The following is a 23,859-nucleotide window of genomic DNA, read 5'->3' as shown; positions in this document are numbered from 1 at the left end:
AAATAAATAAGGGGAGGTACCCTCTCCCCTAGGAATCCGTAGTTACAATGGGGGGGGTCTCTGAAACGTGGAACCCCCATCTTGTAAGCTCCCACTTCCCTGAGGTCCAAACAGGGATTATCTGCATAAGTTCATCATTGTTTTCCTGTGGAACTCTATGAGAAAAAAAGAGAAGAAAAAAATAAATAAATACATAAAAAAAACAAAAAGAAAAACAAAACAAAAAAAGAATAAAGAAAAAAATTGGGGGGGGGGTGAATTTTTAAATATCTGTTACTGTGTGGGTTCAAGCTTCCTGTGAATCTGGACTTCAAAGTTGAAAAAGGAATGTAAAATGCATTTTCAAACGCGTATAGAGAAAGCGGGGATAGTAATCATGTCATATATATTCCTAAAGGGGTAAAAAAAAAAAAAGGAGGGTAGGTAATCAATGGGAGCATGTCCAACTCCTCTACAGGATAGAAAGTATTAAGGGAGACAGAGCTATTAAGTTAGGTTAAGCCCCATACACACCATCAGATTATCTGCTGAGTTTTTCCTTCAGATTTACCAAAACCATGTAGTAGAAGGGCCTGCCTGATTGCATACACATTGAAACTCCTAAGGTTTGTCCTCATATTATATAGTTTTGGTAAATCTGAAGGAAAAACTCAGCAGATAATCTGATAGTGTGTATGGGTCTTTAGACTACCCGCAGTGGGGTATGCTTTGCAGACCTGGGGAGTCATGAAAGTGAGTGCTAGGATTCAATCTGGTGGTGTCAGTAGACAAAATAATTTGTAACAGGAGGAGAGTTTTCATCTTAGACTCGGAGAATCTTCCGATTGTTTGGACTGTTGTTTTTTCCAGGTTGGGAGCGTTGGACTGGATGATGAGGGGCAGGTTGTGTGAACTCCTGTGTGATGATACCCAGGCAAGTCAGCAGATGTTCCCCTTCATCAAACATAGAGAAACCATAGGATTTATTCTGGAAAGAGAAGGTTAGGCGCAGAGGAAATGCTCATCTGTACCTGATATTTCTTTGTATAAGAGCCTGGAGCAGAGGTTTTAGCGCCCGCCGTTTCTGGATTGTGTAAGGTGACAGGTCAGCAAAGATCTGGATTGGTTGGCCCTGCAATAGGATTTTTTCTGCTGCCCTGTAAGCTTTCATGACTCGATCCTTTACCGCATAAAAATGGGGCTTCGCAATGATATCTCTGTGCAGACCATCTTTGAGGAGCGGTTGTAGGGCCCTGTGAGCTCTGTCTAGTTCCATCCTGTGTTCCAAAATATCAGGTAACAGATCTTTAAGTAGGGACCTGACTGCTGCGGGGACATCTGTAACTGTTTCTGGGAGTCCCCGGATTCTAAAATTAGACCTTCTGGACCTATTCTCGAGGTCGTCAATTTTATATAGGGCCTGATTCCAATTGATCCCGGAGGTCCTGGATTCTGGCAGTGTTCTGTTTAATTCTGCCAGTTGTCTGGTCTGACTTTTTTTCAATTACCTCAATCCTTGCTCCCAACTGTTGTAGATCAGCTTGTATGGATGAGGTAATTTGAGTTGCTGTCTGGGCTAAACCTGTGGAGAGCATAGCAGAAAAAGCAGACATTAGGGCTGGTAAATCTATTGCAGTGTGAGGAGAAAATTGTGGCATTATAGAGCCTGTGTCAGGGGGTGATGATAGGAAGTCTCTCATGGGGGTCCTGTGTAAGTCACTCAGGGCTATTTCTGTGTATGACTCTGTGGGATACTGGTTACTTGAGAACAGGAGTTTATTACTCACTGTTCCCGGGTCTGGTCTCTGCTCCTTTAATGGTGCTGGTCCTGTGTTCTGGTCAGCAATTGACTCCTCTTCTTCCCCCTGTGCAGAATGAGAGGATAGCGCGGTATCCATCCTGAGTAACTGAGGTGGCTGTGTGGCGGCTCCCAGCTGACTGAAAGAAGTTTCTCCTCACTGGCTCCCAGCTGACTGAAAGAATTTCTCCTGACTGAAACAATGTCTAATATTGTATATTAAAATGTTCCCCGTTATGTCCCAGACCATTGGGTGTTACCGGTCCATTCGGGGTACTCTGTCGGCTGTGGCTGAGGGTTACCGCCCGTAATGGCATGGAGCTCTCGGGCTATGCAGCCATCCTAGAGAGCCTCGCGCATGCGCCTCTCTATATATCTTTTTTTATTCCCTTCTTTGTTTGCATAGCCAATATCATATATGAAGAATGTATTAATTATATGGATCTTAGATCGGTATCTACCGGTATGTATTTATGTATCATGTAAAATGATTTCCGACCTGTACCTATTATGTTAATGTGATATTCCATTATTATCATTCTTCCTTGTAGACTTGTTTTTACAGTATGATTGTGAAAAAGCTTTCTGAATGTACAAATACTTGTGGGTCCTGAAGAAACCGTATAGCTGTTAAACGCATAGACCTTTTTGAAGGACACAGCTTGCTTGTTTCTGTGATGTATTCAAAGACATTGATGGTTGCTATATGTTTTTAAATTGTATTTATTTAAATTAAAAAAAATTCTATACAACATATGTTTTGTTTGATTATAAGAAATAAGTGACAATAGGGGTATATTTAAAGTCCCAGATCCTCTCTCATTCCTCTTTTACTAAATTGGACAGGGGTTTGTCCCATGATGGTCCAGGTCCCACCTGCTTCTTCTTGGATGGGATAGATACTTACCTGTTGTTTTGGAGATACTCTGTCATTTTTTGCCACACTCTCCTGGCCCGTGGCCGGGCCACTCACATATTTCCAGCCCCAGGCCTGTTAACCAGAATAAAGAATGTCCAGCCCAAAAGCATTTTCAAAGCTTTACTGCACACTGGTCAAATAACTCTGGAATAATGATATTTCTTCTTCACCATCCCAACACAACAGTCATTATCACGACCTCCTGACAGTAGTCTCTAATACTGAGCACTATAACTCCATTTTATGACTTCCTGTCACAGTACCATTGCAGCCATCTTCCCAGATGTTATCAGACTCTTTCCACACGTAGCTTACTCTTATGCCGTGTACACACGACTGGACTTTTCCATGGACTGAATTCCATCTGACTTTTGACAGACTTTCAACGGACTTCCGTCGAATCAGACTTGTCTACACACAATCACACCAAAGTCCGATGGATTCAACCGTGATGACGTACGACTGGACTAGAATAAGGACGTTTATAGCCAATAGCTGCCCTAGTGTTGGTTCTCGTCTGTCGGACTAGCATACAGATGAACGGATTTTCAGACCGGACTCGAGTGCTTCGGAAAGATTTGAAACATGTTCTAAATCTGAATGGTGTTGCGCTCCAGTTAAATAAATGTGATAAACTAAAATAAACTAGCTAGTACCTAGGTAGCAGCAGGAAGGTGAGAGATAAATGTTAAACTACGTGCTTAAATAAACTCAGACAATGTGCATAACCACTTGTGTGCAATACATCAAATAATGCACTTGACAAAAAAAAAAAAAAAAAAACAATCCCAGATCAAGTGCTATATAGAATCCAAAATATCAGTGAAACAGTGTGCAATACACATAAATTGATAAATTGTATATTACAAATATAGACAGAAAAAATTAGAATAACCTATATTAATAAAATTGATACTAAAAATATCAAAGGAGGTAAAACTAATAAACGCTAAATGGTGCAACTTTAAGAGGTGCGATAAACAGTGATGATTAATCAAAAATGCACATAGTGCTAGTAATGATATTCGAACTCCAAGCACAATGGAGATGTGCTCTAAAAGCCAAAAAAAGTGCTCAAACGTGACTCTTAAAATAAAGTTCACTATAATCATGCAAAAAGTAAGTCCATTCAGTGATAGGCAAAACAATATCCTGCGTGCCCAGAAAAAAAAGGGAGGGTAATTCCACCAGTGTTCCTGTGCGTCTTGTGTCCTCACAATAGGTGCAGTAATTACCTTACCTTACTGCTGTAAGGTAAACAGCATTCCCAAAGAACCACTTGTTATCCGCTGGTGTGGGTTCAATAAGTAGTATTACTCTGGACTAGGGATGAGCTTCGTGTTCGAGTCGAACGTACGTTCGACTTGAACATTGGCTGTTCGTCCGTTCGACGAAATCCGAACTCTTGGTCCGTTCGCGTCAAAATTCGTGTGGCGCGCGCGGACCACAATGCACTGCGGTGGCGCAGTGCATTGCTGGCTCATGATTGGCCAAGCATGCACTGTGACCCCGCATGCTTGGCCAATCGCAGCGCCAGCAGCGAGGAGAGCCATGATTGGCCACAGGCAGGATGCCTGTGGCCAATCATAGCTCAGGCTGTGTAGTGCACTCCCCACACTATATAAGGCCGCCTTTGAGGCGGCCTCGTGTAGTGTGTTGGCATCTGAAGCAGTGGGTGTTCTGTGTACCTTCAACACAGTTATACACCAATCGTTTTTGGCTGATTTCCTATCTTGCTCTTGTGTAGTGGTTATTGTCTGTGCCCTGACCGCAGTATACACCACTACACTATATTCACCTCACCTATATAGCTAGCTAGTGATCTATCTTTAACCACTTAACAACCGCCCATTGCCGATTAACGGCTTCAGGGCGGTTGTTTAACTCTGAGAGGCCGTTAATTAACGGCCTCCCAGAATTCTGCTCTCGCGTGCCCCTTGGGGCGCGCACTCGAGAGCATCCTGTGGACCGAGAGCATCCTGTGGACCCGGCGCATCACGGATCACGGTAAACGGCCGCTCGTCGCGGCCGTTTACCACGTGATCGCTCCGTCAAATGACAGAGTGATCACTTGTAAACAAACCGCGTCATGTTATGACGCCGGTTCCTCCCTCCCCTCTCTGTACCGATCGGTACAGCGGAGGGGAAAGAGATCGGTGTCAGCAGCGATGTGGGCTGCATCAGCAGTGCCCACATCACTGCTCACCGAATTTAACCCCTCAATTCCCTGCCAATACTCTGCAATACCAGTGCATACTCTGCAGTACCCCGCCATTACTCTGCAGTACCCTGCCATTACTCTGCAGTACCCTGCCATTACTCTGCAGTAACCCCCATTACTCTGCAGTAACCCCCATTACTCTGCAGTAACCCCCATTACTCTGCAGTACCCCGCCATTACTCTGCAGTACCCCGCCATTACTCTGCAGTGCAGTACCCTGCCATTACTCTGCAGTACCCTGCCATTACTCTGCAGTGCAGTACCCTGCCATTACTCTGCAGTACCCCCCATTACTCTGCAGTACCCTGCCATTACTCTGCAGTACCCCGCCATTACTCTGCAGTGCAGTACCCTGCCATTACTCTGCAGTACCCTGCCATTACTCTGCAGTACCCCGCCATTACTCTGCAGTGCAGTACCCTGCCATTACTCTGCAGTACCCTGCCATTACTCTGTAGTACTCCCCAATACTCTGCAGTACCCTGCTATTACTCTGTAGTACCCCGCCAATACCCTGCCATAAATTGCCATACCCCCAATACTCTGCAGTACCCGCCATTACTCTGCAGTACCCCGCCATTACTCTGCAGTACCCCGCCATTACTCTGCAGTGCAGTACCCTGCCATTACTCTGCAGTACCCGCCATTACTCTGCAGTGCAGTACCCTGCCATTACTCTACAGTACCCCCCATTACTCTGCAGTACCCTGCCATTACTCTGTAGTACTCCCCAATACTCTGCAGTACCCTGCTATTACTCTGTAGTACCCTGCCAATACCCTGCCATAAATTGCCATACCCAGCCATACTCGGAGATACCCAGCCATACTCGGTGATACCCTGAAATACCCAGCCATAGACGCCCCCCACCCCTCACCGCCCTCCGGTGCTTCTACCAACTCGCCAGTACGATCAAAGCAGGAATCTTTTTTTTATTTTTTATTTCAGGCTTCCCAGCCTAGAGGTGAGATGTGGGGTCATATTGACCCCCAGATTTCACTGTAAAGAGGACCTGTCACCCCATATTCCTATTACAAGGGATGTTTACATTCCTTGTAATAGGAATAAAAGTGATCAAAAATATATTTTTGGGGAAAAAAATGTCAAACTAAAATAAATAAAGTAAAATGAACAATAAAAAAAAAAAAAAAATTTAAAGCGCCCATGTCCCCATGTGCTCGCATGCAGAAGCGAACGCATGCGTAAGCCCCGCCCACATATGAAAACGGTGTTCAAACCACACATGTGAGGTATCGCCGAGAACGTTAGAGCGAGAGCAATAATTCTAGTCCTAGACCTCCTCTGCAACTCAAAACATGTAACCAGTAAAAAAAAAATTATGAAGAAAAAATTACTAATCTGCTAAATTTTATAACAGAAACAAAGAAAAATTCATTTTTTCGCAGAATTTACGGTCTTTTTTCTTTTATAGCACAAAAAATAAAAAACTGAGAGGTGATTAAATACCACCAAAAGAAAGCTCTATTTGTGTGAAAAAAAGGACAAACATTTCATATAGGTCCAGTGTTGCATGACTGAGTAATTGTCACTCAAAATGTGAGAGCACCAAAAGCTGAAAATTGGTCTGGTTATTAGGGGTGTTTAAGTGCCCAGTGGTCAAGTGGTTAATAATAGAGCTTGCAGTCAGTAGTGTTAGGAGATAGTGCGTGCTGTCTGCGTGCTCTGTACCCAGTACATACCGCTATAATATAGGGCAGGCCCCTACTTTCAAACATCCAACTTACAAACATCTCCTACTTGCAAACGCAAGGAGACAGCAGCAAGTGAGATGAAAAAAGACGGACGACAAAACAAATTATACAGGGGTGATAACCCTTTCCTATGTTTTCCAAAAAGCTTAAAAATAGATTTTTTGACTGGAGCTACACTTTAAAAATGTACCAGTTGAAAATTACAAACAGATTCAACTTAACACAACAAACCTACACAGTCCCTGTCTTGTTTGCACCGCCTGTATACTGCTGTTCTGAGTATATAGGGCCTGGGGGCCACACGCATTTCCTTTTTTTAATATGGGTACAGGGTTCCCCTTAATATGCGTACAAGACCCAAATAGGCTGGTAATGGGCAGGGAGGGCTACCCATGCCATTTTTCTGAATGATTTTCAACCATATTGCAGGAACCAGATATAACATTAAAACCGCAAGCAGTTTTAAATGGTGTTATTTCAGTTTAATGTCATTTGGTGCAGGGACTGTTCTAAACACGGGAAACACGTGGCACTTCACAGGCATACTACAGACACCCCCAGGCACCATATTTAAAGGAATATTTCACCTTTTTTTTTCACTTTAATAGTCATTAAAATCAGTGCTCCCGCCAAAACGGCCGTTTTTAAAACTTTTTTTTGCATTGACCCATGTCCCCTGAGGCAGGAGGCAGGTCCCCAAACCCTTTTTAGGACAGTATCTTGCATATTAGCCGTTAAAATTAGCACTTTCCATTTCGAACGTTCGAGTCCCATAGACTTCAATGGGGTTCTAACGTTCGTAACGAACATGGGGGCCGTTCGCAAGTTCTGGTGCGAACCGAACCGGGGGGTGTTCGGCTCATCCCTACTCTGGACACTCATTCAACGTAGGCACGTTGTATCATACAGAGAAAACAAGGGGAACACTCCAATAGTGAAGTATGTATTCACAGTTTATTTAGATAAGAAACGAAGCTTGGGTACTCACATTTAAAACGAATAAAAATTGCACAATAACAAAACGAACGAGCGCCACGTTCGTACTTCCGGACGTCACTTCCGGTGTCCTCACTAGCCAATTGCGAACGCAATTGGCTAGTGAGGACACCGGAAGTGACGTCCGGAAGTACGAAAAGTGGCGCTCGTTCGTTTTGTTATTGTGCAATTTTTATTCATTTTAAATGTGAGTACCCAAGCTTCGTTTCTTATCTAAATAAACTGTGAATACATACTTCACTATTGGAGTGTTCCCCTTGTTTTCTCTGTATGATACAACGTGCCTACGGTGAATGAGTGTCCAGAGTAATACTACTTATTGAACCCACACCAGCGGATAACAAGTGGTTCTTTGGGAGTGCTGTTTACCTTACAGCAGTAAGGTAAGGTAATTACTGCACCTATTGTGAGGACACAAGACGCACAGGAACACTGGTGGAATTACCCTCCCTTTTTTTTCTGGGCACGCAGGATATTGTTTTGCCTATCACTGAATGGACTTGCTTTTTGCATGATTATAGTGAACTTTATTTTAAGAGTCACGTTTGAGCACTTTTTTTGGCTTTTAGAGCACATCTCCATTGTGCTTGGAGTTCGAATATCATTACTAGCACTATGTGCATTTTTGATTAATCATCACTGTTTATCGCACCTCTTAAAGTTGCACCATTTAGCGTTTATTAGTTTTACCTCCTTTGATATTTTTAGTATCAATTTTATTAATATAGGTTATTCTAATTTTTTCTGTCTATATTTGTAATATACAATTTATCAATTTATGTGTATTGCACGCTGTTTCACTGATATTTTGGATTCTATATAGCACTTGATCTGGGATTTTTTTTTTTTTTTTTTTTTGTCAAGTGCATTATTTGATGTATTGCACACAAGTGGTTATGCACATTGTCTGAGTTTATTTAAGCACGTAGTTTAACATTTATCTCTCACCTTCCTGCTGCTACCTAGGTACTAGCTAGTTTATTTTAGTTTATCACATTTATTTAACTGGAGCGCAACACCATTCTTATCTACTATCACTTACTCTGGGGAGGGTTAGTACCCCTGCCGGTGTTTTGCTGCAACCACAATTTTTATTTTCATTTTTATTTTTAGGGCACGTAGATTGGGGCGAGAATACCTTTACTTCCATGTTCTAAATCTAAAGTCCATGTGATTTTTCGACAGCAAAAGGTCCAATGAAGCCCACACGGTCGAATTGTCCAACGGATTCGTTCCGTTTGACCTTTGTTGTTGAAAAGTCCGGCCATGTGTACACTGCATTAGGGTGTTCCCTCCTCACACCATGGGGAGCTTCTCCTAAGAGGCTTCGAGGCCATCCTATACCTTTCCCCCATGTGTCCTTTTTTGGTCTCCTTGGTGACAAGCCCAGCAGCAAAGGGCTCTTTCTGTGGCCTCAAAGCACAGCACTATATTTGCTGATCAGGGGTGCCATGCTCCCATACTCCAACTCCACTGGGTCCACTCACAGCTGGCATGCCAAGGGGAACTAACTCCACCTATTACATTAAACACAGCAGGGGCTTGAAATAAAGATGCAGTAACACCTGCCAATATACCAATTTTGTGCCATGCTTCATTTCTGCCTACTAGCAGCTGTTGTCAGTCTGAGTGTAACCAAGAGATGCAACCTGGAGTCATCTTCACCAAAGCCTATCATCCTTTATGAGGTGCACTTGTAAACACTTGGTCATTGCTTAGACCATGTTACTCAATCCTTTTAAGGGCCTACATTCTCCAGACAGCACAGTGGGTCCAGTACCTTCATGACAGTTCTCTGAAATCCAGTGTTCACAGGGATTCTCATAAGGGGCTTTTATTACCATGTTATGGGTGGCTTCCTCACTTTCTGTATGCTGTGTCACGAATTATACTTCTTCTAAACTTCCAAGGCAGGTTAATTATTGGCATTGGTGACTGTCAGTAATATCTTTGTATTGATTCTTTAATACAACAGACATTCTCTATGTGAGAGACAGCTAGGTGTCTATAGTGGATGTACCGGGAAATAGATCTCTTGCATTACAGGTGAGAAAAAAGGTTTCCCAGATCTCCAGATTGCCCACAAAAGGGAGTGGGTGGACTGGGTGTTGATGACGGCAGACCAGATCTCATTGCTGCTTCCAGAATGAGACAGCAGCAGTCTCAGTTACTGCCACTGCAGAGGTTTTCTAGCTCAGGAGACAACAATTTAAGCAGAAAAAGCCTAGTGCCCTGTACACACGGTTGGACATTCCGACCACAGAATCCATCGGATTTTTTCCGACAGATTTTGGCCGAAACTTGTGTTGCATATACACAGTGGCACAAAGTCGTCGTAAAATCCAATTGTTCAGAATGAGGTGACTTAAATCACGTACGACAGGACTATAAAGAGGCCAGTAGCTTTCGTCTCATAATTTATTCTGAGCATGCGTTGCACTTTGTACGTCAGAATTTTCTACACATGATCGGAAAAAGTCCTTTCCAACAACATAATCCGATCGGACCTTTTCCGTCTGAATTTCCGACCGTGTGTATGGGGCATTAGAGTGATCTTCACTTAAATCAATTATCTCCTCAGTTAAACCTTTACATTTACACACATAAAACGTAGCCACCACGTGTTTTAAGAGAAACAAGCTCCGTTCACTGTACCTTCTGTAGTGTTTCTGAAATTTAAGAAATGGCTGCTAACAACTGCTGCCACGTCCAGACAGGAATGTAGAGAAATTAACATATAATAGCCCCTTTAGAGGTAAAAATTATTTAATTTCTGGTTAGAGAATGTAGAGATTCAGTTTATTGATTGGTTTATTTCGTAATGAATAAAAAGTAAAAAAAATGTGCAAGAAAAGTATTTACAAAAAAGATATTACAAAATAGACAATAACAATAGTAAAATAAATAGAATAAACATAAAATGTATCTAGCAAGGTTTGACTTTTTGTGCAGAATCAAGTACATTCAATAGAAAGTTAAATTCTCACAGACACTGGTCCTCAGAAATTACCAGTAGTATTCTGGCATTATTTTGGTAAAAAGTAAAAGCCCCAAACTGCAGGTGCAGCCATCTATTCTGGTCCCTGAACATGGTATTTTCAGATATGACATAACCAATCAAAAGGGTCTGAGGAGTGTGTTGAGGGATGTTGAAGTGTTTTATGATATGTCAGCAAACAGTCACTTAATGTCAGGTATTCAAAAGACACCAAACATCATATGGATATGCATTGTCCTTAGGAAATGCATTGTGGCTGCTGTACATTATAACATAGGCATGCTTGGTATCAAACTGATTCTTCTTCTTTTATACATTGGTGTAGCCATGTTTTAAAATTTTATTTCCATTGCATTATAAATTACTAAATATTTCTAGAGTTGAGTGCTGGATATGTATGAAAGGGTGGTTTTAGATCATGTCACTCCAAACTCACCAATTTGTATTTTGGGTAGACTATTTTACTACCAGGCTGCATTCAACTTTTCTGGTTTTCCAGGTCCATTTGGGAACTGTTTACAACAGCTATCTGTGACCTTGGGATAAGCAGAAATGATGGTGCTCTGCTTATGTTAGAGGTATGCTTAGGTTGGCCCGTGTTCAAGGGTGGGCATGTTTTGTCTGTTCTGTTTAAAATTTGTAACTTCTGCAGCACGACATAAGGTTAAAATCTAAATGTTTTGTCGCAGATTTGTGCATTTTGGAGAAATTAATATTGCACTGTGTGCAACTTGTCCTCTCCCACTCCCCACTAAAGCAATGTCTGGATAAAAAGATTGAAGGACTGAGTTGGTAATCTGTGCTTTTTGAATGCATTGAATTTTTTGTTTTGACCGGAGTGCACCTTAAACAGATCCATCATCAAATAACAAATAACAACTGTTACTTATGTCTCCAAATTTTTCTCATGTAATCTTTGCAGGGCACTCAAGTGATTCCATTACTGTATTCTGTCCTACGAGACAAGAAGCATTTTAAGAAGCCAGAAGAGTTTTACCCTCAGCATTTTCTGGACCCTGAGGGAAATCTTGTTAACAATGAAGCCTTTATACCATTTTCTGCAGGTGAGTAAACCAAAGAAGGGAATGATGGCCATAAATGTATCAAGGCTTCCTCTGTGGCTGTGACCAAAACAGGGTCAGCAGAAATCAGCAATGCAAAATTACAAATGGTGCCACAGTTAGTCATTTCATACAGCCCACAGATACATACAGCTTTTTCTCAGATAAAAAGATAGACCAAAATGTGATAGGTCAGTGTAACCAAAAGTTATATTTTGCTATCTCATATATCACATCTAAATAAAAAAAATAAAAAAAAATACGAGGTAGTGCTGTGGAAAAAAATTATACACCATTCACCTTAAAGAGGAAGTAAACCCTGATGAGTTTACTTCCTCTTTTTTTCCCTGCAAAGGTAAAGCATAATGGACTACTATGCATTGCATAGTAGCCCATTATGTGTCACTTACCTGACACAGGAGCCAGTGAAGTCGCCGCTGTCCCCTGTAGTCCGCCGCATCCATCTTGCTGGTGGCGTCTCGCAGCTCCGCCGCTGTCATTCGGCGAAGCCGTGATGACGTCAGTCCCGCGCATGCGCACGGGAGTCGACAAATGCGGCAGCTCCATTCTTGGAACTGCCGCGCTCAGTGCGCCTGCGCGCCGCTGTCTACGGCGCATGCGCCGTAGACAGCGGTGCCCGTTCTCGGGCAAATATCTCCTAAACCATATAGGTTTAGGAGATATTGCTTGGACCTACAGGTAAGCCTTAATCTAGGCTTACCTGTAGGTCAAAGTGGTTTGTAAGGGTTTACAACCACTTTAAGAGCCCTTTCACATTGGAGGCATTTTTCAGGCGCTTTAGCGCTAAAAATAGCACCTGTAAAGTGCCTGAAAAAAGCCTGTGCTTTCACACTAGGGCGCTGCACTGGCAGGGCGTCACAAAAATTCTGCAAGTAGCTTCTTTCTTTGCAGTGCTGTAGGAGTGGTGAATACGCCACTCCTAAAGCACCCCTGCCTATTGAAATCAATGGGCAGCATTGCATTTTGCATGCAATTTTAACCCTTTTTTAGCCGCTTAAAACTGAAAAGCGCCGCTAAAAATAGCCGCGCTTTACTGCCGACACCCGGGTGCTTTCAGTGTGAAAGGTCTCTAAATATAAAGTATCTTACAAGAGTGAGTACACCCCTCCCATTTTTGAAAACATTTTATTATATCTGTTGCACTAACCCCGAAGGAGCTGCTGGTTAAATTTGGGCTTACGGTTACCTTCTGTTCTCCTCATTTCACGTCTAGGGGTGTCCCGTGGTAAATGGCCCAGTAACTCGAGAGACTGACCACAGATCCACTTGAATGGATTTTATTTGCAAAACGTAGACAATGAACATTCTCTTAAATTGGGATCAGAGGGTTGGAAAGGAAGTTCAGGTACTCTTATGCCACGTACACACATTCGGAATTCTTTCCGGAAAAAGCTCTGATGGTTTTCCTGACGGAATTCCGCTCAAGCTGTCTTGCCTACACACGGTCACGCTAAATTCCGATAGTTTAGAACACGGTGACATACAACACGTACGACGGGACTAGAAAAAGGAAGTTCAATAGCCAGTAGCCAATAGCTTCCTTCTCGTAGTTGAATCCGATCATGTGTGATTTTTGGCGTGTTGAATTGCATACACACGATCGGAATCCGATAGAAAGTTTTTCCATTGGGAAAATTGAGAACATGCTATCAATTTTTGGCTGCCGGAAATTCGGACAGCTAAATTCCAATGGAGCATGCACACGGTCACATTTTTCAGATGAAAAGCTCTCATCTGTCTTTTTCTGGCCGGAATTCCGATCGTGTGTACGTGGCATAAGTGTCAAAGTCAAAGTGTTGAAGAACTTGCTTACTTTCACTGCATCCAAAGAACAGCCATTCGCAACTGGATGTTCACTCAAGTTGGACAGTCCTTCTCTCACAAGGCCTAGCAGCCAACAAGGTGCTTACTCAGGAACAAGTCTCTGCCACAGACGTTGTAGAACGTACAAGATAATGTCTCTGCCACAGACGTTGTTGTAGAACACGTAGGGAAACTAAACTTGAAGAACACTTGTAGGATACCTGGATCTTTCAGCCAGCTTGGCGATATCCACGAGACCGGATTCTCTTGGGTACTTCAGCCCTTCCAGGCTCTTACTAAGAAACCAACCCGTACGTGGTCTTCTTCTGAAGAGTCCTCCCCTGGAATGCTTGAAGTCACTGGGTCTCTCCCAAACCAGAGACGGCACCCAACTCAGAATCCTCCTTTAGTTTCCTTGCCTCGGGCTAGCCAGCCCCGAGACATTAAAATCGGGTGGATCCCCACCCCAGGCCATAGTCTTCTTAGGGGCTGGTCAGGAGGACCAGGACCATGAAGTCAGTACATAATTCTGGACTGGAACCCCAAACCACGTGACGTCTGCATCTTAAATACCCTCTCCCAGAAAGGACTCAGAGAGAGAGTAACTTAAAGCGGGGTTCCACCCTAAAGTGGAACTTCCGCTGATCGGAACCCTCCCCCCCCCCTCCGGTGTCACAATTGGCACCTTTCAGAGGGGGTGCAGATACCTGTCAAAGACAAGTATTTACACCCACTTCCGGGCATAGACTCCCACGGGAGGTTATGCCTCTTCCTGTCCCTGCGCGCTGTCTGCTGGGACACAGCAGAGACAGAGACAGCGTGGACAATTCCTATTGCGCTGCGCGACTCGTGCATGCGCAGTAGGGAACCGGGAAGTGAAGCCGCTTCACTTCCTGATTCCCACACCTAGAATGGTGGCGGCAGCAGCCGAGAGCCAAGCGATCGATCGGCCTTGGCTGCCGGCATCGCTGGACCCCGGGACAGGTGAATGTCCATTTATTAAAAGTCAGCAGCTGCAGTATTTGTAGCTGCTGGCTTTTAATATTTTTTTCCGCAGTGCAGTCCCACTTTAAGCACTTAACCAGACCATAGTTCCATGCCTGCGAGAAGAGACAGTGCCCCCTGTGGCCAGGCTGAACATCTCACAGTCCAGTCAGACTGATGCTGAAGTCTAAATTTAGACAATTGTACCCAAATCAAACTGCAGTTCAGGCATAACTTTGAAAAATGCATAGCGCGTGCTCTTCAGGAGCCGCCACTACATATCTTTTCATGTGTTAACACTGAAGAAATGACACTTTGCTACAATGTAAAGTAGTGAATGTACAGCTTGTATAACAGTTTAAATTTGCTGTCCCCTCAAAATAAGTCAACACACAGCCATTGACTAAACCGCTGGCAACAAAAGTGAGCACACCCCATAGGCTACTTTCACACTGAGCCACTTTGCGGGCACTATTTTTTAGCACTATAGCGCCTACAAAGCGCCTCGAAAGAGCCACTCAATTCAATCCAATGTGAAAGCCCTGAGGGCTTTCACACTGGAGTGGTGCGCTTGTAGGACAATCAAAAAAGTCTATTATCTACTCCTCTGTATTAACCACTCCTAACGCACCCCTTTCCACTGCTGTAGTGCAGTTGCTACTACTTTTCTGATGGTGTACACATCAGACAATACAGTGCCGCTGTAGTGCAGTTGCTACTACTTTTCTAGTGGTGTACACAGCAGACAATACAGTGCAACTGTAGTGCAGTTGCTACTATTTTTCTGGTGGTGTACACATTACACAATACAGTGCTACTGTAGTGCAGCTGCTACAAATTTTCTGGTGGGGTACAGATTACACAATACAGTGCAGCTGTAGAGCAGTTGCTACTACTTTTCTGGTGGTGTAAACATTACACAATACAATGCAGCCGTAGTGCAGTTGCTACTCTTTTCTGGTGGTGCACAAATTACACAATACAGTGCAGCTGTAGTGCAGTTGCTACTACTTTTCTGTTGGTGTACAAATTACACAATACAGTGCAGCCGTAGTGCAGTTGCTACTACTTTTCTGGTGGTGTACACAGCAGACAATATAGTGCAACTGTAGTGTAGTTGCTACAAATTTTCTGGTGGCGTACACATTACACAATACAGTGCAACCGTAGTGCAGTTGCTACTACTTTTCTGTTGGTGTACACATTATATAATACAGTGCAGCCGTAGTGCAGCTGCTACTACTTTTCTGGTGGTGTAGTCATTACACAATACAGTGCTACTGTAGTGCAGTTGCTACAAATTTTTTGGTGGGGTACAGATTACACAATACAGTGCAACTGTAGTGCAGTTGCTACTACTTTTCTGGTGGTGTACACATTACACAATACAGTGCAGCCGTAGTGCAGTTGCTACTACTTTTATGGTGGTGTACACAGAAGACAATATAGTGCAACTGTAGTGCAGTTGCTACAACTTTTCTGGTGGTGTACACATTACACAATACAGTGCAAATGTAGTGCAGTTGCTACTACTTTTCTGTTGGTGTACACATTACACAATACAATGCAGCCGTAGTGCAGTTGCTACTAATTTTCTGTTGATGTACACATTACACAATACAGTGCAGCCGTAGTGCAGTTGCTTCTACTTTTCTGGTGGTGTACACATTACACAATACAGTGCAACCATAGTGCAGCTGCTACTACTTTTCTGTTGGTGTACACAGCACACAATACAGTGCTACTGTAGTGCAGTTGCTACTAATTTTCTGGTGGGGTACAGATTGCACAATACAGTGCAGCTGTAGAGCAGCTGCTACTACTTTTCTGGTGGTGTACAAATTACACAATACAGTGCAGCCGTAGTGCAGTTGCTACTACTTTTATGGTGGTGTACACAGCAGACAATATAGTGCAACTGTAGTGTAGTTGCTACAACTTTTCTGGTGGCGTACACATTACACAATACAGTGCAGCCGTAGTGCAGCTGCTACTACTTTTCTGGTGGTGTACACATTACACAATACAGTGCTACTGTAGTGCAGTTGCTACAAATTTTCTGGTGGGGTACAGATTACACAATACAGTGCAACCGTAGTGCAGTTGCTACTACTTTTCTGGTGGTGTACACAGCACACAATACAGTGTAACTGTAGTGCAGTTGCTACAACTTTTCTGGTGGTGTACAAATTACACAATACAGTGCAGCCGTAGTGCAGCTGCTACAACTTTTCTGGTGGCGTACACATTACACAATACAGTGCAGCCGTAGTGCAGTTGCTACTACTTTTCTGGTGGTGTACACATTACACAATACAGTGCAGCTTCTACTACTTTTCTGGTGATGTATACAGTGCAGCCGTAGTGCAGTTTCTACTACTTTTCTGGTGGTGTACACAGCACAAAATACAGTGCAGCCATGGTGCAGTCGCTACTTTTCTGGTGGTATACACAGCACACAATACAGTGCAACCATAGTGCAGTTGCTACTACTTTTCTGGTGATGTGCACATTACACAATGCAGTGCAACCATAGTGCAGTTGCTACTACTTTTCTGGTGGTATACACAGTACACAATACAGTGCAGTGTGGTGTTTCCAAACAAAATATACATCATGTTCCGGAAGGCCACCAAGGAGAGGCAGATGCTAACGGCCACTGAAAGAGGGCAAGCAGGCTCTCTGTCTACAGTCAACAGTGCTGGTCGTGGACATGGTGCATCCTCTGCAGGTGGCCGTGGGGCACACTTGTCCTTTTTTTCTGCTGCTGGCCATGTTATTGAGCCAGAATATGCAGAAGAGTTAGTTAAGTGGATAACAAGGCCGTTCTCATCCTCCTCATCCTCTGTCACCCAGGCTTAGAGTAGTTTGCCTTCCAATGCAGCTGCCAAAGTGGCCTATTCCACCGGCTCCTTGTCCACAGTCACTCCTTCCATAGCCCCAACATCATGCACGGAGGAGTCCCCCGAAATATTCAACCACAGTGTCGGTACATGCTGATGGAGGATGCGCAGCAATTAGAAGGCTCCGATGTTGGTTCCCAGGTTGAGGAAGGGAGTAATGTGAGCCTAGGGAGGGGGGGTGCCAGAGAAGGACAAGGACAGGAAACTGGCAGTCATGTTAGCCCAGCCGCAGCATACTGCCAAGTTTGCTCCAGTGACGAGGAGGGGAATGAGGTCACTGACTGTACTTAAGCCTGATAGAAGAGAGGAGGAGTAGGCACAACTCCAATGAGGCAGGATGTCCTCTAGGGGACAGCTTAAGGGCAGCCACCCTACTGCTTCACATGACAGAGCTCCACAGGTGCAGGGCACTGCTGACTCCCCGCTGATTTTGAAAAGTTTTTTTTGACACGTGTGCAGAAGATCACACCATTGCTGTTTGCAACCTATGTCTGAAGTGGATCAATCGTGGCCAGAACAGCAGCTGCTTGGGGACCACATGCTTGACCAGATATATGATGACCTCCCATGCAGTCTGTTGGCAACAGAACTTGAAAGACCCACATAAAAGAAAAAGGCGAACTTCTCTTTGCTCCTCATCTGGGATCTGCAACCCCACTATACCTCCAGTCCTCTCAAAAATCTGCACTGAGAGGAATGAAGGTATAGCAATAGGTGTCCCAAGTACTTGCAGCCAATTTGCTATCAGTACCCCTCCATCTGAATGCTAGCTTGGCCAAATTGATAGCATTGCAAATGCTACCTTTTCAGCTGGCTGTCTGCCTCCTTTCGTGAATTTGTGGAATGTGCTGTACCTCAGTAGCAGGTTCCAAACACTATTTATTTTCACAGAAGGCCATTCCACCTCTCTAACGGCATGTGGAAGGCAATGTTTTGGCCTCGTTGGGCAGGGCGTTCAGCAGTAAGGTGCATATTACTGCTCATGGTCTAGCAGGCATGGGCAGGGACGTTACCTTTCCTTCCCGTTGCACTGGGTAACTCTGCTGGCAGCTGACAAGGATGCAGGACAAGGTTCAGTACTTGTTGGAGTTTGTTCCGCCACCACTCCTCTAAAATGCTAGTGGTCATTCTGCCACAGCTCTCTCCTCCACCCCTCCTCCTCTTCTTCTATGGCCTCTTCGTCAGATTTTTCCTCTGAACCAGCGGTGCTCCATAAACGGTCAAGGGCCTACGGAAGCACTCAGGCAAAAAGATGCCATTAGGTGCTTGTGTTGGTCTGCTTAGGGGACAGGAGCCACACTGGGGCAGAGATTCTGTCAGCTCTGCAGGGGCAGGCTCAGAGGTGTTAACGCCACGCCAGCTTCAGCCAGGAAAGGTTGTATGCGACAATGGCACCAACCTTCTCTCCGCTCTCCGACAGGGACACTTGACCCATGTCCCATGTTTGGCACACGTCCTGAATTTGGTGGTGCAGCAGTTCTTGAGCAGGTACCCAGGCTTTCAGGATCTCCTGAGGCAGGCCAGAAAAGTCTGTGGTCATTTCTGCCGGTCATACAATGCCAGTGCTTGGCTGGCTGACATTCAAAGGGAATGCAACCTGCCCACCAACCGCCTTTGTGACATGCCCGCCAGGTGGAACTCAACATTGGCAATGCTGCAGTGGATGCACTCACAGCAGAGGGCCATCAATGAGTACCTGGGTGAGTATGGCATCAGGACAGGGTCAGGGGAACTTGGCTTTTTTTCGCCACAGCAGTGGCTACTGATCAAGGATGCATGCAATGTCCTGTCACCATTTGTGGAGGCCAAGAGGATGGTGAGCAGTGACAATGCATGCATCAGTGATACTGTCCCTCTTGTCTTCCTGTTGTAGCACATGCTTTGTGGAATAATGGACGGGGCTCTTGAGGTAGAACAGCGGGAGGAAGAGGAGGACTTCCTTAACCCCCTTTATCCAGATAGCATTCCTGTGGGCCCCCCCAAACACACAGGAAGAAGAGGAGGAGGTGGATTGTGTCAGCATGAATGTAGAGGATAACACTAAGCAGCAGTCTTCAAGGGATGGTTTTCAGTCCCCAGAAACCCAAGGAGTTGTACGTGGTTGTGAGGAGGTAGTTTCTGATAACGTCATCCTCAGTGACCCAGAGGACTCACAATCGAATGCGACTGAAAACTTACTCTGCATGGCCTCCCTGATTCTGCAAAGCCTATGAAAGGACCCTAGGATTCGTGGTATCAAGGAGAGGGATCATTACTGGCTGGGAACCCTTCTTGATCCACGTTACAAGAGTAAGGTTGCAGAACTCATCCTGCCTTCACCGAGGGAGTAGAGGATGAAACATCTTCAGGAGGCCATGAAGAAAGGTTTGTGCAATGTGTTTCCAGACCCTGGGAGGTTACAATTTCGTGGTGCTGGACATCGTGTTGCTGAGGCTTCTTTTAGTCAAAGGAAGAGTAGTGGAGAAGGTGGCCTGCTGACCAATGCCTTTAGACAATTTTTCAGTCCTCAGCGCCAAGGTCTGATCGGTTCAAGCAACCATCGCCAGCATCTGCATTACATGGTGCAGAAATATCTTGGGGCAAAACCAGACTTGGAGACCTTTCCAACAGACCATCCATTGAGTTACTGGGTCTTGAGGATGGACCACTGGCCAGAACTTGCTCAATATGCAATTGAGCTACTGGCCTGTCCTGCACCCAGTGTTCTTTCTGAATGCACATTCAGTGCTGCTGGAGGGTTTTAACGGATCATGGAGTGCGCCTGTCCACAGACTCCATTGATAGGCTCACATTCATAAAAATTAATCAGTCTTGGATCAGCAGCAGCTATTAAGCACCTGATGCTGATGTAACTGATTGATTTTTCTATGGATGTGGGATGCCTTGAAGACTGCCTATGCTGAGTGACTATCCTATTCCTTCTCAATCTTGATGATGCTAGCTTCCAACAATATTTTTGGTTTAGGGCACCACCACCACTGCCTAAGGCCCAATTTGTCTGCCCCTGTTGAACAAGGGCATGTAATTACAATTTTTGATCAAATATTTCACAGCAGAGCCCATTCCTGCGCCCAACAAGAGTATCTGTGAGGGCTTACATTGTTGTGGCACTACCACTGCCTAAGTCCCAATTTTTCTGCCCTTGTTTAACAGGGGCATGTAATTACATTTCTTGATATAATATTTCATAGCAGGGCCCGGTCCTGTGCCCAACAAAAGTATCTGTGAGGGGTTACAGTGTTGTGGCCCCACCACTGCCTAAGGCTCAATTTTTCTGTAATTGTAATTACAATTTTTTATCAAATATTTCACAGCAGGGCCCATTCCTGCGCCCAACAAGAGTATCAGTGGTGCCACAACACTGTAAGCCCTCACAACCACCACTGCCTAAGGCCCAATTTTTCTGCCCCTGTTTAACAGGGGCATGTAATTACAATTCTTGATATAATATTTAACAGCAGGACCCGTTCCTGCGCCCAACAAGCGTAACTGTGAGGGGTTAAAGTGTTGTGGCACCGCCACTGCCCAAGGCCCAATTTTTCTGCCCCTGTTTAACAGGAGCATGTAATTACAATTTTTGATATAATATTTAACAGCAGGGCCCGTTCCTGCGCCCACCAAGGGTAACAGAGTTTACAGTGTTGTGGCACCACCACCCAAGGCCAAGTTTTTCTGCCCCTGTTTAACAGGAGCATGTAATTACAATTTTTGAAATAATATTTAACAGCAGGGCCTATTCCTGCGCAAAACAAGAGTAACTGAGGGGTTAAAGTGTTCTGGCACCACCTACAGCTAAGGCTCAGTTTTCTGCAGAGTATTTAGGGCAGAGCCTGGTAATGGGCTGGGGGGGGGGCGAAAGCAGTGTTAAATTACTTTTTTACTTTAGAAATTTCATTTTGGTGTGGTATTTTTCTAAATATGGGAAAACTGCATCACTTTACAGGCACACTATAGACACCCCCCCCCCCCCCCCACACACACACACACACACACGGTATGATATTTAAAGGAATATTTTTTTCTTATTGTTTCACTTTAAGCATTCTTAAAATCACTGCTTCCGAAAAAACTGCCATTTTTAAAACTTTTTTTTCCATTGATACATGTCCCCTGGGGCAGGACCTGGGTCCCCAAACACTTTATGGCAACAACTTGCATATAAGCCTTTAAAATGAGCACTTTTTATTTTTTTAACGTTTGTGTCCCATAGGCTTTAGCAGTGTTAGCGTATTCAAACAAACTTTTTTGCAAGTTATGATGTTCTGGTGCATACCGAACCGGGGGGGGGCCTTTACTTCTGTGTGCATTACTGCCAGTTTAACGCTATTTACTTCTGTGTACGTTACTGCCACTTTAACGCCATTTACTTTTGTGTGCATTACTGCCAGTTTAATGCCATATAGTTCTGTGTGTCACTGCTGAGCAAAATAAAGGCAGCTTGCAGGGAAATTGTGATTTTTTTGGCTTTATACATGCAATTATTGCTGCAGCAGATTCTAGACATTGTACAGATCTGCCACTTGTACAGGTAGACCAAGGGGACCCCCAGGCACTATACTGGAAGGATTTTTTCATTTTTAGGCTTTCACTTTAAAAATCAAAAAATCACTGCTCATTTAAAAATGAGGTTTTTCACAAACTTTTGTTTTATTGATACACGTCCCCAGGGCAGCACCCGGACCCCTATAACCATTGTATGCCAAATTACTTGAATATAAGCCTTCAAAATGGGCACTATTGATTTCTGATGTTCGGGTCCCATTGACTTTAATGGGGTTCATTATTCAGGTCCAAAATTTTGTGGAAGTTCTGGTGCGAACTGAACGGGTCCATTCAGCCGATCTCTACTCACCAGATCATATTGCCTCTCATATTAAATGATCGGCAAATACAGCTCAGAAAATGTCACTTCCACTTAGTAATGAGCTTTCAAGGATCCATTCCCCTCGAAGGAGTCCACATCAAAAAGAAAGAAGACTTGGATAGTGTAATACCATGACGCAATAAAATTTTGTTCATGCCCATTTAAAAACATGTTCACAAGCAATGTAAAATATAGCGTCCATCAATCACCCACAACATAAGTGTTACTTTGTTAAGTCAGGCTCTCATTCCCACCATAGTGCCATAAACTCGCTGTCTCACCCGGACCCCTGACTTCGAGAGCTCTGGTATGTCACTTCCAGGATGGGGTCTGATGTCACTTCCAGTTGCTGTGTGGTCTAACCCTTTAGGTTTTGTTTGGTCTGTGGCTTGGTAGTTTTGGGACATTATATAATTAGTCATGCCATGCGTCTTGACTATTCCACCAATGAGATCCCCCCTGACATAATTCCCCTATTTTATGGGTGATCCCAATTTCTATTTTGTTGGGCATTCATCTTAACTGTACCTTACGCTCACATCGTCTTGTCTATGGCCAACATGACATAAAAGATTGTTCTACTAGTTATATAGACTACATATTAATTTGTATAAGGTTTTGGAGACTGTGGAACCACAAAGATGTATGGCAACAGAAAAAGCTCCATAAATATCAACTGGGGAGCTCAAACCCTATTGGGCGCTAACAAAGTGACACACAAACCCCCACAACGCACCTACATTGCAAATGGTAAAAAGATGTCTTATGCAGGGTTGCATAACAAACTAAATGTGTCGCAATGGGACCTAGATGGACAGATATCTATCCAACAGCTGTAAAACGCAATATTATTCCTTAATCGTTAGTTTTATACTTTATCTCTTTTTCAAGGTAAGAGAAGTTGTGCTGGAGAGACTCTGGCTAGAATGGAACTGTTCCTCTTCTTTACAACACTGCTGCAAAACTTCATCTTTCAGGCTCCACCTGGAGCAAAACTGGACCTCACAGGCGCTGTTGGCTTCACAACCCCTCCACTGAAGCATGAGATCTGTGCAATTCCTCGTAATTAAAATTAAATGGCAGTAAATACAGTATATGAATAATAATTGTGGACTGGGTTTAATCTTTTCTGAAAGATAACCTGTTTATGATTTGTACAAATGTAGTTGAAAGTTTCTATATGAAGACAAAAGGTCCTTCTAGATTTGTAATAAATGCATCTTTATAAGTAAAATGAAAGATGAAATAAATGAACAAAGAAGGCGAATGATTACATAATATGCTAAAGGATGATAAGTATTAGTAGAGAAACTGGATCATAAACAGTAAATCATTGATGGCCACCTGTGTACATGTCAATTATGACCTTCCGGGAATGTATCTGCAGACTTGCAAAGCTACTAATAGGACTGCTGTAACAGAGGAGTCCAGTCAGGTAAACAAAAACCAGCACAATAGTTTTGTGGTTTGCACTAGCTTTGTTGGCATCCCAGGTTATTAGTGTGGTTTCCTCATATTCGCTTGAGTTTCCTCCATGTGTTAAAATCTTCTACCACAACAAGGTTAAAGGAAAGCAAAACAGGTATCACAAGGAGCCAGG

The 23,859-nt window shown here is 43.9% G+C and overlaps 1 protein-coding gene across 2 annotated transcripts in view; it reads left to right on the top strand.

The window, feature by feature from the left end:
* The window catches only part of LOC143988985 (cytochrome P450 2K1-like), a 48,867-nt gene extending 25,341 nt beyond the window's left edge, over nucleotides 1–23,526 (top strand). For both annotated transcript variants that reach the window (XM_077488961.1, XM_077488959.1), the window contains exons 9-10: nucleotides 11,546–11,687; nucleotides 23,151–23,526. In XM_077488961.1, the coding sequence (XP_077345087.1) occupies nucleotides 11,546–11,687; nucleotides 23,151–23,329 (321 nt within the window). In that variant the 3' untranslated portion in view covers nucleotides 23,330–23,526. The remainder of the gene's footprint in view (nucleotides 1–11,545; nucleotides 11,688–23,150) is intronic.
* Nucleotides 23,527–23,859: the final 333 nt, after the last annotated feature.

Source organism: Lithobates pipiens, unplaced genomic scaffold (assembly GCF_037356315.1).
Source record: "Lithobates pipiens isolate NorthernLeopardFrog02 unplaced genomic scaffold, aLitPip1_a1.2 Scaffold_18, whole genome shotgun sequence".
NCBI classification, from domain to species: domain Eukaryota; kingdom Metazoa; phylum Chordata; class Amphibia; order Anura; family Ranidae; genus Lithobates; species Lithobates pipiens.
Note: the sequence above shows the minus strand (reverse complement) of the source record. Positions and strands in the feature narration are given on the sequence as shown.